The sequence below is a fragment of the Polyodon spathula genome, chromosome 3, assembly GCF_017654505.1.
Source record: "Polyodon spathula isolate WHYD16114869_AA chromosome 3, ASM1765450v1, whole genome shotgun sequence".
In the NCBI taxonomy this organism is placed as follows: Eukaryota; Metazoa; Chordata; class Actinopteri; order Acipenseriformes; family Polyodontidae; genus Polyodon; species Polyodon spathula.
In genome coordinates, this window is record NC_054536.1 from 94,043,859 (window position 1) to 94,059,559 (window position 15,701).

General features: G+C 46.5%; 1 protein-coding gene across 1 annotated transcript in view; it reads left to right on the top strand.

Moving 5' to 3' along the window:
• Positions 1-15,701, top strand: part of macf1b (microtubule actin crosslinking factor 1b) — a 62,364-nt gene that overhangs the window by 29,721 nt on the left and 16,942 nt on the right. The window contains exons 31-35 of the mRNA XM_041242678.1: positions 849-963; positions 2,004-2,170; positions 7,861-8,023; positions 8,493-8,647; positions 10,115-10,189. Coding sequence (XP_041098612.1) covers positions 849-963; positions 2,004-2,170; positions 7,861-8,023; positions 8,493-8,647; positions 10,115-10,189 — 675 coding nt within the window. The remainder of the gene's footprint in view (positions 1-848; positions 964-2,003; positions 2,171-7,860; positions 8,024-8,492; positions 8,648-10,114; positions 10,190-15,701) is intronic.

Here is a 15,701-nt window from a genome sequence, read left to right on the forward strand (position 1 = left end):
TTTCCTGAAGAGTTGTCAAACTTGGTAGCAGCAATCCATATGAAGTTGCTGTATATGACTAATTAAACTGCACTCTTCAATGATGCAGTTCATGTGGTGCTAAACGACAGTCCTTTCTCTGTTTCCAATTAATTTCAAACTAATCAATTCCATACAAAAAACAAAAACAAACACAGAAACAAATCCCATCAAAACCAAGATCTGAGTTTCAAATCTGAATCTGACAGTCATCCAAACCATGTAGTATAAAACATTTCCTCTTTTCCAAATGAGGAAACAGTGTCTCTAGTTCTCAGTTTTGTTGTGTCTCTAGTTCTCAGTTTTGTTAAACAGTGTCTCTAGTTCTCAGTTTTGTTGTGTCTCTAGTTCTCAGTTTTGTTAAACAGTGTCTCTAGTTCTCAGTTTTGTTGTGTCTCTAGTTCTCAGTTTTGTTAAACAGTGTCTCTAGTTCTCAGTTTTGTTGTGTCTCTAGTTCTCAGTTTTGTTAAACAGTGTCTCTAGTTCTCAGTTTTGTTGTGTCTCTAGTTCTCAGTTTTGTTAAACAGTGTCTCTAGTTCTCAGTTTTGTTGTGTCTCTAGTTCTCAGTTTTGTTAAACAGTGTCTCTAGTTCTCAGTTTTGTTGTGTCTCTAGTTCTCAGTTTTGTTAAACAGTGTCTCTAGTTCTCAGTTTTGTTGTGTCTCTAGTTCTCAGTTTTGTTAAACAGTGTCTCTAGTTCTCAGTTTTGTTGTGTCTCTAGTTCTCAGTTTTGTTAAACAGTGTCTCTAGTTCTCAGTTTTGTTGTGTCTCTAGTTCTCAGTTTTGTTAAACAGTGTCTCTAGTTCTCAGTTTTGTTCTATCTTCTCTGCAGGAGTTTATGGTGGAGCTAAACCGGAAGCTGCCAGAGGTGGAGAAGATCACCAAGTCCTGCAAACTGAAACTTGCACCAAAACCTCAGCTACCTCAGAGCCGGAAAACTCCATCCAGTAAGGGATGCGTACTCTGAAATGATTACACCATGTAACAATTTTTTTTTTTTTTTTGTTCCTGGGTAGTAAGTGTTATTTCCTAATTGCTTATGCCTCAAAAGTATAGAAAATGGCTATTATTCCCCACAAACTTTGCTTTTGTGACCAAGACAGTGATATTTCAAAATATCACTATTTCCAATGTGATCCATAGGTACACATAGTGATAAAAAGGTTACACAGAAAAAGCGAGTGACTAATACATAAAATTTCAGCTTCGAACTTTTCATGATGAGTCTTTGTTATTTGGAAAACATAGTACCCAAACAAATGAAATCAATTGATTCAAAAAACACCAATGTAACACTTGTTTATGTGAACGAAAAGACACACATTTGCCCGTTTTCCCATTGGAAATAGTGATATTTCAAAATATCACTGTCCTGGTCACAAAAGCAAAGTTTGTGGGGAATAATAGCCATTCTCTATACTTTTGAGGCATAAGCAAGTAGGAAATAACACTTACTACCCAGGAGCAAAAATTGTGTTACATAGTGTTAGTCAAAGCTAATGCCCTGCCCTGTCAGTAGACACTCTACATGGGTTTTGAACGCACAGTCTTGTTTACAAGCTGGAATTCACACTTCATGTACATTTTACATGCATTGTATACAGAACAACTTTCATCACAATTAAGTAAGGGCTTCTCCAGATATATAAAAAATGTAGGCATGACTTATAAGCTGGAAGATAGACTTTCAGCCTCCTGAAATTATAATTGTAATATCCTTAGCAAGTTTCATCTCAGTTCCACCAGCGATCCTCTAGATATACTTTATGTGAAACTCTTAAGTGGGATTTACGTACATACACACTGCACTGCACGCCCGTCTCCACTGTATATCTAGGGTGTGCCTGTAAATTATGTACATACACACTGCACTGCACACCCGTCTCCACTGTATATCCAGGATCTGCATCCCCAGCAAGGGATAGTGACGTCTATAGAACAGGGATCCCTGAAATGGCTGAGAGATCTGTCTGTGCTTCTGTTTCAGAGCGGAGAGGGACTGTGAAGTCCCAGCCAGTCACTCCAGTCCCCTTGGAGAACCTGGAGCCCCAGACCCCACAGCTCGGGCAGCTGGTCAGCCAGTGGCAGCAGCTTTGGATCCTGGCCCTGGACAGGCAATGCCGCCTGCAGGACCAGCTTCAGCGGATCAAAGAAGTGAGGGCTGCCTGTCTTGAAACATACAGTACATAGGAGCCAAGGGGCTAAACACCATCAACCTTTATCTGCAAAAAGCATAACAAGAAATAAACATGGATATTTCTGGTGCTATATTTATTTTGGTTATATAAAACCATATTATATATATATATAATATATATATATATATATCTATATATATATATATATATATATATATATATTGTAGCGTTTTGTGCTATGGGGGTGAGACAGACTGAGGGGAGACCAGATGAGGTTCCACATGCTTTTATTTTTTTTTTAATAACACAACGGAACCCTGTTTGGGCCGGGGTTCATGCCAAAATAATAAACGGCTGTATCTCTCTCTTTTACACCGCACTCTGCTTCGTCGATAAGCACTCAGTCAGTTCTCCGTCTCTCGCAGTCTCTCTCCACTCAGACATTCACCCGTGTTCTCCCGCTCGTGGCTCCCCCCCTCCTACTTATAGCCTCCGGGGGAACAGCCCACTGCGCGCACACACACACACACACACACTCATGCAGACACACACTAACGGCATGCCCCTTACCCTCACAATACACGGAACCTTAACAGGACGTAACAAACAAGACAAACACAATGTCCAGGATGCTGCCATCGCCAGGGTCATTACACAGCCCCCCCCTTTAGTCCCTCGTCCCCGAGGGAAGAACAAAGTCTCGGAAACGACCCGGGAGGCGATGATGTCTTTGCGGGCGGGAGCCCTGTGTGGAGGGCGGCCTCCCATCAGCCACAGGGGACAGGGAAACTGAACCGTCAGGGGAGGAACCCTCAGCCCTGGGGGTGGGAGGACTGTTAGGGCAGAGTGGATCGGGAGGGGGCAGGAGAGGACTGTCAGGAGCTGCTGGGTCGGATGGTGCTGGGTGTTGTCCCAGGTAGGGGGCCAGCCGATCCCAGTGCAGTACTACCTTGCGTCCTCTGTGAGGTAGCTGCACCCGGTAGGCCTCGTTCCTGATCCTCTCCAGGACATGGCAAGGACCAAGCCAGTGGCTGTTCAATTTTGGGCAATGGCCCCGCTGTCTCTTGGGGCTGAAGACCCACACGAGCTCCCCGGCGGTAAAGTGGCGCCCCCGTACTCGGAGGTCATAGTTCCGCTTCTGCCGTACCCCAGCAGCCTGCAACTGGTCCCTGGCGAAGCTGTGGGCTGATTCCAGTAGGTCCTGCAGTCTCCTTGCATACTCAGGGCCTGGAGGTACACTGGGGGCATCTGGGGGATGACAAAAAGCTAGCTCTGCAGGAGTGTGCAGCTCACGCCCCAGCATCAGCAGGGCAGGGGTGCATGCGGTGGAATCCTGGACAGCAGAGCAGCAGGCCAACAGCACAACAGGCAGGTGGGTGTCCCAGTCCCGCTGGTGGGTGGCGGTGGTGACAGCCAGCTGCACGGCCAGCGTGTGGTTGAACCTCTCCACCAGTCCGTCGCTCTGAGGGTGCAGAGGGGTGGTCCACATCTTCTTAATGCCCAGGCACTGGCACATCCCGGCAAAGACCCGGGATGTGCCGGCCCTTGGTCGGAATGCAACTCTTGAGGGACCCCGAACCGGCTGAAGAACCCCTCCATTAGTGCTTCAGCGACCGTCTCCGCCTCCTCGTCTGGCAAAGCGTACACCTCTGGCCACTTAGTGAAGTAATCGAGGGCCACCAGAACAAACCGGTTCCCCCTCTCGGAGCGTGGAAAGGGGCCTAGTACGCCTATGGCAACCCTCTCCATAGGCCCCCTGACCTGGTACTGCTGGAGTGGGGCGTGCGACCGGCCCTGGGATCCTTTCCGGGCAGTGCAGATGTCACAGCGCCGGCAGTGGTCCTCCATTTCTTGCCTGCACTGCCCCCAGTAGAACGACTGGCGGAGCCGCCGCAGGGTCTTTGTCACTCCAAAATGACCAGTGCCTGGGGTCTGGTGATGGGCCTCTAGCACCTCCTGGCGCATCGCCCCTGGGACAACCACCTGCCACCTCACCTCCCCCGTGGCGGGCACCTTCCACTGCCGCTGAAGGACTCCGTCATGCAAGGCCAACCTGCTCCACTGAGCCCACAGCCCCTGAGTGGCTGTGGAAAAAGGGGCCACTTCCTCCCAAGGGGGCCTTCGCTGCTCCTCTAGCCATTGTAGTATGGGGCAGAGGTCCGGGTCTCAGTCCTGATGGGCTCTCCAATCCACCCTCTCAGCCGATACTGCCACCCGGCATTGCTCTTCCCCCCGGTGGGACAGCTCCGCTTCCCTCTCCTCCTTTCTGCTGCAATGGGCACATCCCTCCCGGGCACAGGGACGACGGGACAGCGCGTCCGCATTGGCGTGCTTCTCACCAGCCCGGTGTTGGATCCGGTACTGAAACGCCTGGAGCTGCTCGATCCAACGGGCAACCTGTCCCTCGCTCCCGGAATGTCAGTAGCCACTGCAGGGCAGCGTGGTCCGTGTGAATGGTGAAGGGGAGCCCGTAGAGATAGTGGCGGAAGTGGCGGACCCCCTCCACCACCGCAAGCAGCTCCCGTCGGGTGACGCAATACCAGCGCTCCGCCTTGCTGAGCGACCGGCTAAAATACGCCACCACATGCTCCCCTTCCGGACCCGGCTGGGATAAGACAGCCCCGATCCCCTCGTTGCTCGCATCCATGTCCAGCAGGAAGGGAGAACGGACATCCGGGGGAGCCAGCACCGGGGACTGGCACAGCGCATGTTTCAGGGTGGCGAACGTCTCCTTGCACAGGAGGCGGTGCAGGGGGGCAGCGATGGTGGCAAAGCCCTGCACAAACCTGCGGTAGTAGGACGCAAGCCCTAGGAAGCTTCTAATCTGCCAGGGGTTGACGGGAATAGGCCAGTCCCTCACTGCGGTGATCTTGTCCACCTCTGTCTGGATCCCCACTGCTCCCAATCGGTGCCCGAGGAATGAGACCTCCTGGCGCATCAGCTGGCACTTTTCAGAGTGCAGTTTTAGCCCCGCTCTCCTCACTTGCCGGAGCACCTCACGCAGGGAGGCCAGGGCATCCTGGAAGGTCCCTCCGTGGACCAGCAGGTCATCCAGGTAGACCAGGCACTCCGATGGGGGTACTCCAGCCAGCACCTTTTCCATGAGCCATTCGTTGCAAAGTCCGAACAGCATCACAGTAAACTGCCACAGACCCCGCCCAGTGGAGAAGGCAGTCTTCGGCCGTGCAGAGGGATCCAGCGCAACCTGCCAGTAACCACTGCGGAGGTCCAGCGAAGAGAACCATCTAGAGCCGGCCACCAAGTCAAAGGACTCATCGATGCGGGGAAGGGGGTAGGAGTCCTTCTCCGTCACATCGTTCACTCGCCGGTAATCAACACAGAAACGCCACTTGCCATCCTTCTTCCGCACCATGACTTCTGGCGAGGTCCAGGGGCTGTCGGACGGCTCAATGATCCCCGCCGCCTCCATCTCCTCCAGCACCTCCTCTGTGGCTTCCTGGAGGGCGAGTGGTTGGCGGCGAGGGTGCTGCTTAATGGGGCGGGCGGCTCCCGTCTCGATCTGGTGCTGCACCAGGTGTGTCCGCCCCACGTCATCCGAGGCGGTAGCGAAACTGTGGCGATACTCGTACACCAGTTCCCACAGCTGGCGACGCTCTTCCGTGCAAAGCCCTTCGCAGCTCCTGAGCCAGACTGCGTGCACTGCGCTGAGAGCTGGGTCTTCAGTGGAGACTGGTGACAGAGGGGAGATTGCTAGGGACGCTGAATTACTCCTGACAGTAGGGCGTGGCATGGCGATATCTTCCCGCAGCCCTTGGGTAGCGGTTGGCGGCGCCGGGCAGGGTGGCGGGGCTGCCTGGGGGAGGGCTGCATCCCCCTGGGCTACGCCAGAACTGCAGGAGGGCCGCTGTACATGCTGGCGAGCGTTGCGGCCGGAGGCTGGCCGTGTTGGCTGGCGAGCGTTGCGGCCGGAGGGCCGTCGAGACGCTGTATTGTCCCTGATGAGACTGGCGCATGATGGAGCCTGGGGGTGTGCTGAGGTCTCCCGTCTAACTGCAGCGGTCTGTTGTGTCCTCGGCAGATCCCGAAACTGTCATGCAAAGGAGTCCCGACTCCGACCCAGCGGTCCAAGGGGTGAGGCTAAAGCTAAAGCCGGGCTCCCCTATATGTGCAGTGTCCCGGTCTGGAGGTTTAGCTGTCCGCCAGTGTAGCGCTGGAAGTCCAGGCCCAGTATGCAGGGGTCCTGTACAGCCGCTACCCAGACGGAGTGGTACACGGTCCGTCCAGCCACTTCAATAGCAAGGTTGCCCTTTCCTTGCATGGGGGCTAGCTTTCTGGTCACAGTGCGCAACTGCACGGTGGTGGGCTCCAGCCGGACTCCTGCAGGGAGCACATCAGGGCAGATGAGAGTCACCGTGGAGCCAGTGTCCACGAGGGCAGTGCACGGGACCCCTTCAATGCGGACGGGGACATGGCAGAAGTCCCCGGCAGTGGTCCTTCCTACCGTTATAGCTGGCTGGCATTGTCTGTGGTCGGCTGTTTCCGTGGGGGGTGACGCCCCGCTCTGTCGGCTACATGTATTAGTACTGGTGGCGGCTGCTGTAGCTGGGTGGTCCGCGATTAAGGGGACTGGACTAGGGGCACGCATCGTCCCGTCTATGCTGGCCCCTTGGCGTTTCCCTGCGGTTGCTGTGTCAGGCGTGGTGGTGCAGCAGCTGCTGCTGGGCAGTGGCGCTGTAAGTGGCCAGGCTGTCCACAGCCCCAGCACAGCTGTGGGGGGGTCTCGGGAGTCAGAGCCGGCTGGGTGATCGCCGCCCCGATGAGGGTGGTAAGCTCCGGGGGCCAGGTGGGGTCAATGGTGGTGTGTGGTCAGGCCGCCTCTTCTGCTGACTACTCTTGCTCCCAGGGGCATGGTCCCGCTCCCCCTCCTCAAGCACCGTCTCGACTCGTACGGCGTGAGACACAGCGAGCTCTAGGGAGGTTGGGGCAGCAAACCGGACCTGTTGACGTAGAGCAGTCGGGGTCAGTCCGCGAATAAAGGCCTCGACAGCCAGGTCCTCCTGGGTGGCTGGCGGGAACGTTGGGTACCCCCTCCGGGCCAGGTACTGGACATCAGCAGCCTGTATGCCCAGTTTCTCTCCGGGAGCTCTAGTGCGGTTGGCCAGCTGCAGGCGCAACCCGACTGCGGGCTCCACTCTCCCAAAACGGTGCTTGAGAGCTGCGGTTAGCACCTCGTATTGGGCCACCTCGTCTGGGCCCAAGTCCAGCAGAACCTGCAGCGCTTCTCCCTCTAATGCATCCGCCAACTGTCCTGCTTTCTCCGTCGGCCCCCAGCCATTAGTAAGCGCTGCCATCCTGAATTTGACATGAATAACACCGGTACTGTATTTACTGTAGAAATATTGCATGAATCACTAGTATAGGGAATTGGGGGACATGCTGCAGGAGCGTTATATCCGAGGTGCTTTATAACTGAGAGCCTTATAGCGAGAGAGCACTGTATGTGTGAGTGTGTGTGTGTGTGTGTGTGTGGTGTGTGTGTGTATATATATATATATATATATATATATATATATATATATATATATATATATATATATATATATATATATATATATAATAATAAATTGAAATTTTGCTTAACATTGACTTCGTAAGTGCACGGTTTTGGATCAGTCAAGTTGCTCAAAGTCTGCCTCCTCAGATGCTGTCATACTGCTGGTCTTATGATTTTGTCTTTATTCACAGCTGGAAGAGTTTGCAAACTTTGACTTCAGCGTGTGGCGCAAGAGGTACATGCAGTGGATCAGTCACCTCAAGTCTCGCATCCTAGACGTGTTCAGAAGCATCGACAGGGACCAGGATGGAAGGATCAGCCAGAAGGAGTTCATGGACAATGTCCTGTCATCCAGTGAGCTCAGACCCTGTGCAGCTGTCTCTGTGCAGCACATCTCCCACCCTGTAATAAAAGTGAACCCTAGTAAATGGTAAAGGTAGTTTCAAAGTTAACAAGGATTCTCCCATGCCCGCCATGCGGGTTACCATGCTTTCACTATTCTTCGCTACACTTTGCAATGTTATCACCAGGGTACAGTATACCACAGTAAATGTTTACAATGGTAGAGGTATGTATACACTAATCCGTAGTGTCTACTTACAAGTTTCTCTATAGAAGGAAACACAATAAAACCTCAATATACTGGATGGACTTAACATTTGTGCCTGTTTAATCAAAACCATTACACATTTTGTTGACTATTTTTAGGTTATATTCTTTAAGAATTCACCCATCCATTGAAACTTAAGATTTTATTTAGATTGTAATACTACTACTAATAATATTATTTGTTTTCTTTTTTTCACTCATTCTTTTCATACAGAATTCCCCACCAACTCCTTGGAGATGACTGCAGTGGCCAATATCTTTGATATGAATGGAGATGGCTTTATAGACTACTATGAGTTTGTGAGTGCTCTGCACCCGAGCCGTGACCCATATCGCCGGAGTGCTGATGCAGACCAGATCAATGAGGAGGTGAGAGGCCAAGTAGGAAAAGCTGCTTTGTTTTCTCTCCAACCCTGTTAGACAAGACTTGCAAGTGTAACTGGCGACCCTGCGCACCACAAGCAGGCGTCATAATCACAGTGCAAAAGAGCCACCCGTGGTTTTAGACCTTTTAACCTCTTCTCATCTCATTGACGGGACAGAGTTCCTAGCAGCCGTGTGTCACACAATACAGCCCGTTACACAAGTTTGAGCAAAAACACGATACAAAAAAAAAATAAAAAAAACGTAACTGCTTTGTTTTCCTCCAGTCCTGAGGCAAGACAGGGACTTAAAGAAAGGTTTTTTAAATTAGTGCATGGTGCACTGCTCTGGTACGTAATCCATGGAGGTTGTTTTCATAAGGGAGCACTAATGCCACCAATTGCATTGCACTAAAACAATATTAAATACCTTGACACAGCTTTAGAATGAGGCAGTTAAATTAACGTTTCTTAGATGGCATGTTCAGGTTACTAAAATATTGTACTAATATGCTTTATTACTGCTTTGCTTTATTACTACACGTTTAGAATACAATGCTATAGGTACTTACTCTTTGAGTCAATCCTGCTGCTATGATTGTGTTGTACACAAGGGGTTAGTGAAGTTACATACACGTTCTATTTTCTATTTTGTGTTATTTCATCCTTCCAGAATGCAGTTTCAAATGTTGCCATACTTAGAGCATCCCTCCTGTTGCGAGGCATTGTACTTTTACTGCAATGCATATTTTCGTTTTCACTCAGTCTTGGTTGGCTTTTTCCTCTGTTTTTCACTTGGTGGTTCTCTATTTGATTTAAAAAAAAAAAAAAACAGAAAGCCCCAAAGAAAACTCTACCCTATTTAAAAGTTTAATCAAAGAGAAAATTAGTAAGAGTTTTATTTTTATTTTTATTTTTTTTGTCTCTGGGCCTTTTGTGTCTCCCAAAGGTCAAATGTAAAAGGAGAGGAGAAAGTGCCTTTAGTTATAATGCCCACAGATTGTGGAACTTACTGCCTTTATCTAGTAGAGATGCTGAGATTAAAGATTAAAGACTTACTGTTATAGTATAGCCTTACAAACGGAATTGTTTGTATCTATTTTATTTGCTTATTTTTGTAATTTAGTGTTTTATCATTCTTTGTCATTTGCTGTATTCTTCAATTCTAAGTTGATTTATGTATTGTCATTTGCGTAGTCTTTTATTATTTTATTATTATTATTATTATTATTATTATTATATTATTATTATTATTATTATTATATTATTACTTTGTAATTTTTACTACTCCTTCATGCTGCATACTTCATTCTGTTTTAACTGACATGTAAAGTGTTTTGAGATGCTGTGGTATGAAATGCACAATATAAATAAAAATTAATTTAAATTGAATTCCTGTCCTCAGAAGTCATCAGCAAATGCCACACTAGCACACAAAAAATAAAAAAGTACATTTTGCTCTTGCACTCCGCAGGTGAGCCGGCATGTGTCTCAGTGTAGCTGTGTAAAGAGATTCCAGGTGGAGCAGATCAGTGCCAACAGATACCGGGTGAGTATATGAGCCCACTCTTCTCATCATCTAGCGCCACAGAAACACACCCCTCAAGTTTATTTATGGGTTCACGTCTAATCAGATAAAGGACTTGGTGTTTCAGAAGTTCAGATGTTCAACAGTGTTCCGTTCTGTAATTTGAATCCTGCAAGTGTACTTCTTTCATCCCTCCGCTGTGTTGTACATAGCTGTGATTTAAACCTGTTGTTTTTTTGTTTTTTTTTATAAAGCTCACATTTGTTATAAAGATGAGGCATTATATACTTTCAAAAAACAAGTAGCTGAAAAAATATCTCCCTGTACTGTATGTCTTGCTCAGCAAGGAATCATAAAAGGAATCACTAGTTCTAAATCTAGTATCAGGCTGGGTTATTGATATTTTTTAAATTACATTTCTTACTATAAAGAGCGAACAGCATCAAATGGAAATTCATGTATTTTATTTTTTTTTAATATAATTTTAATTTACTTTTTTTTCCGTTACTATTCCATGGTGTTGGCAATCACTCTGTGTGACTCTGGGTTCTGTTGTTAAGCCTGATCTTTTCCACTATGGGTTCTGTTGTTAAGCCTGATCTTTTCTGTATGACTCTGGGTTCTCTTATTAAGCCTGATGTTTTCTGTGTGACTCTGGGTTCTGTTGTTAAGCCTGATCTTTTCTGTGGACTTGGGTTCTGTTGTTAAGCCTGATGTTTTCTGTGTGTCTCTGGGTTCTGTTGTTAAGCCTGATGTTTTCTGTGTGTCTCTGGGTTCTGTTGTTAAGCCTGATGTTTTCTGTGTGTCTCTGGATTCTGTTGTTTAGCCTGATGTTTTCTGTGTGACTCTGGGTTCTGTTGTTAAGCCTGATCTTTTCTGTGTGACTTGGGTTCTGTTGTTAAGCCTGATGTTTTCTGTGTGACTCTGGGTTCTGTTGTTAAGCCTGATCTTTTCTGTGTGACTCTGGGTTCTGTTGTTAAGCCTGATGTTTTCTGTGTGACTCTGGGTTCTGTTGTTAAGCCTGATGTTTTCTGTGTGACTCTGGGTTCTGTTGTTAAGCCTGTTGTTTTCTGTGTGACTCTGGGTTCTGTTGTTAAGCCTGATGTTTTCTGTGACTCTGGGTTCTGTTGTTAAGCCTGATCTTTTCTGTGACTGGGTTCTCTTGTTAGCCTGATCTTTTCTGTGTGTCTCTGGGTTCTGTTGTTAAGCCTGATGTTTTCTGTGTGTCTCTGGGTTCTGTTGTTAAGCCTGATGTTTTCTGTGTGACTCTGGGTTCTGTTGTTAAGCCTGATGTTTTCTGTGTGACTCTGGGTTCTGTTGTTAAGCCTGATGTTTTCTGTGTGGCTCTGGGTTCTGTTGTTAAGCCTGTGTGTCTCTGGGTTCTGTTGTTAAGCCTGATCTCTGGTGTTCTGTTCTGTTGTTAAGCCTGATGTTTTCTGTGTGACTCTGGGTTCTGTTGTTAAGTGATGTTTTCTGTGTGTCTCTGGGTTCTGTTGTTAAGCCTGATGTTTTCTGTGTGTCTCTGGGTTCTGTTGTTAAGCCTGATGTTTTCTGTGTGTCTCTGGGTTCTGTTGTTAAGCCTGATGTTTTCTGTGTGTCTCTGGGTTCTGTTGTTAAGCCTGATGTTTTCTGTGTGTCTCTGGGTTCTGTTGTTAAGCCTGATCTTTTCTGTGTGTCTCTGGGTTCTGTTGTTAAGCCTGATCTTTTCTGTGTGACTCTGGGTTCTGTTGTTAAGCCTGATCTTTTCTGTGTGACTCTGGGTTCTGTTGTTAAGCCTGATGTGGCTCTGGGTTCTGTTGTTAAGCCTGATCTTTTCTGTGTGACTCTGGGTTCTGTTGTTAAGCCTGATCTTTTCTGTGTGTCTCTGGGTTCTGTTGTTAAGCCTGATGTTTTCTGTGTGTCTCTGGGTTCTGTTGTTAAGCCTGATCTTTTCTGTGTGACTCTGGGTTCTGTTGTTAAGCCTGATCTTTTCTGTGTGGCTCTGGGTTCTGTTGTTAAGCCTCTTTTCTGTGTGACTCTGGGTTCTGTTGTTCTGTTGTTAAAGCCTGATCTTTTCTGTGTGACTCTGGGTTCTGTTGTTAAGCCTGATCTTTTCTGTGTGGCTCTGGGTTCTGTTGTTAAGCCTGATCTTTTCTGTGTGCTCTGGGTTCTCTTATTAAGCCTGATCTTTTCTGTGTGACTCTGGGTTCTGTTGTTAAGCCTGATCTTTTCTGTGTGACTCTGGGTTCTGTTGTTAAGCCTGATGTTTTCTGTGTGGCTCTGGGTTCTGTTGTTAAGCCTGATCTTTTCTGTGTGACTCTGGGTTCTGTTGTTAAGCCTGTTCTTTTCTGTGTGACTCTGGGTTCTGTTGTTAAGCCTGATCTTTTCTGTGTGGCTCTGGGTTCTGTTGTTAAGCCTGAAGCCTGATCTTTTCTGTGTGACTCTGGGTTCTGTTGTTAAGCCTGATGTTTTCTGTGTGACTCTGGGTTCTGTTGTTAAGCCTGATGTTTTCTGTGTGACTCTGGGTTCTGTTGTTAAGCCTGATCTTTTCTGTGTGGCTCTGGGTTCTGTTGTTAAGCCTGATCTTTTCTGTGTGGCTCTGGGTTCTCTTATTAAGCCTGATGTTTTCTGTGTGACTCTGGGTTCTCTTATTAAGCCTGATGTTTTCTGTGTGGCTCTGGGTTCTGTTGTTAAGCCTGTTCTTTTCTGTGTGACTCTGGGTTCTCTTATTAAGCCTGATGTTTTCTGTGTGGCTCTGGGTTCTGTTGTTAAGCCTGATGTTTTCTGTGTGTCTCTGGGTTCTGTTGTTAAGCCTGATGTGTCTCTGGGTTCTGTTGTTAAGCCTGATGTTTTCTGTGTGTCTCTGGGTTCTGTTGTTAAGCCTGATGTGTCTCTGGGTTCTGTTGTTAAGCCTCTTTTCTGTGTGTTGGGTTCTGTTGTTAAGCCTGATGTTTTCTGTGTGTCTCTGGGTTCTGTTGTTAAGCCTGATGTTTTCTGTGTGACTCTGGGTTCTGTTGTTAAGCCTGTTCTTTTCTGTGTGACTCTGGGTTCTGTTGTTAAGCCTGATGTTTTCTGTGTGTCTCTGGGTTCTGTTGTTAAGCCTGATGTTTTCTGTGTGGCTCTGGGTTCTGTTGTTAAGCCTGATGTTTTCTGTGTGACTCTGGGTTCTGTTGTTAAGCCTGATCTTTTCTGTGTGACTCTGGGTTCTGTTGTTAAGCCTGATCTTTTCTGTGTGACTCTGGGTTCTGTTGTTAAGCCTGATCTTTTCTGTGTGACTCTGGGTTCTGTTGTTAAGCCTGATGTTTTCTGTGTGGCTCTGGGTTCTCTTGTTAAGCCTGATGTTTTCTGTGTGGCTCTGGGTTCTGTTGTTAAGCCTGATCTTTTCTGTGTGGCTCTGGGTTCTGTTGTTAAGCCTGATGTTTTCTGTGTGGCTCTGGGTTCTGTTGTTAAGCCTGATGTTTTCTGTGTGGCTCTGGGTTCTGTTGTTAAGCCTGATGTTTTCTGTGTGACTCTGGGTTCTGTTGTTAAGCCTGATCTTTTCTGTGTGACTCTGGAGAGTAGGGAACTTTGGTCATCTATCTTGAGTTGCAGAAGCCTGAGCTTGCATCCAGGACTGAGTAGTACTTTGCATCAGGCAGTTTACATGTAATCTCCTCTACTGTGTGCAATTGAATCGTGCTCTCTCTGAAGACTACCACATTCAAACCCCTTGGATCCAGGCAGACTTGGGTTTCCATCGGGTTTTTCCTCAATCAGTCCTTCAATTTTCCTGATCACTTCAAGTTTCTCCATTCTGTCTACTTCTGCCTTAAGTCAACCTCTCAGCATGACTGGAACATTTCTGGTTGGGTGTATTTTGGGTGGAATGGTTTAATCTATTTTGATAGGATGTTTTCCTTCCAGACAGCCAATACCCTGAAACACATCCTGATATTCACTGAGAATATCGGTTGTAGTTAAAGCCATTACTCTCTGAATTAAGTTCAAATTATCACATGCTCTTATTCACAGAATGGGTTGTGTATCTGTTTTAACTACTAGGGATTGAAGTGTTTGGCATTAATCCTTGCAGTTCACGTTGAGTAAGCACTTGCCTTCAACTTTTGTATTTTCTCCTGTGTAGGTGCACAGCCTTACTTTTGTTTTCTCTAGTTGCTTGCCTCTGTATATTTTATATATCTAGCTGATTGCCTCTGCAAGCCTGTAGGGATTACATTAGCTTGTGCACCTGTGTCAAGCTTAAAGTTCACTACTGTATCCCAAACCTTTAAATCCACCTTCCATTCATCTTCTTTGGCATTTGATTTTATTATAGCTCCTATGAAAAGTTTGCTTTCTGAAGCTGTTTCATCATTCTCAGTTGTGTGCACTTTCCTGGTTTTACACATCTTTGCAAAGTGGTTCATTGTATCACATTGTTTTCTACACTGCTTTCCATAAGCTGGACAATTTTGTGGCAAATGCTATAATCCACATCTTTTGCATTTAAACTTCCTCATGCCCGGGCTGTACTTTTTATTTTCGGTTTGTTTATTTTTTTCCCCCGAGGCTGTTTCTTTTTTACTATGTCTATCTGCTTGCTTATTTGCGATGTATCGTCTTCACTCATCAGTTTCATTTGACTTTTTGTCGTCTCAAATGCTCTGCAGATGTTTACTGCTTTCTAGAGTCAGAAGCCTTTCTCTCAGAGAATGTGTTGCAAATCCGCAAACAATTCTGCCTCTTATTAGGGATTCTTCTAATTCTCCAAATTCACACGACAGTGCCCGTTTTCTCAGTTCAGTGACATACTGGCTAAAGCTGGCATTGCCTTGTGTGCACAGGTTACGTTTTTCTTGGGGTTACAGTATTTTTCACACTTCCCTAATGTTTACGTTAAATTATGGTTATAAATGTTAATTTTTATTTTTTCCTGACATGTTAAGGCACAGAGAAAATTTACATCCTGAGATATCAGCAGTCAAACAATCCCTGATTTAGTTAAAGTGATTACAATTTCACACTACAATAAATACTTTTATAGTCATACTACCTGTATAATAAAACAGTTTTGGGCAGTTTTGTCTTGGCCTGTCTTTCAAGCTCTCCCATTAAAGCATGTGTGCTGCTACAGCAGAAAAGCTTTTAGTTGAAGAGACTATTAATAACTGTAAAATGATAGAAGTCCAGGTACAAAACATGGCCAATCTATGAGACATAATTTAGAAAACAATATGGTAGAAAGTAAATGCTGTCTGTCAAACACAAATAACTGGTTTTAATAATGCCCTATTGAGAAGGTACTAACAAGTCTCCTACATCTTTGTGGATTGCGTGGATTATATAATTAACACAGAAATGCCCCAAATGTATTTAAAAAGCACTATTAAGAAAATGTGTTAACAGCACTAATTCAAGCACACAAGACTGACCTTTGTGGGTTAGATCATTTTCTTAAGAAGGATATTAGCACTGATACTAAGACAGAAATGGTACTAATACCACAAAAACATTCTGTGAATCAGACCCATAGAGCTTTGTTCCTGCTGGCAGCTGTAGAAACACCACATCTTTA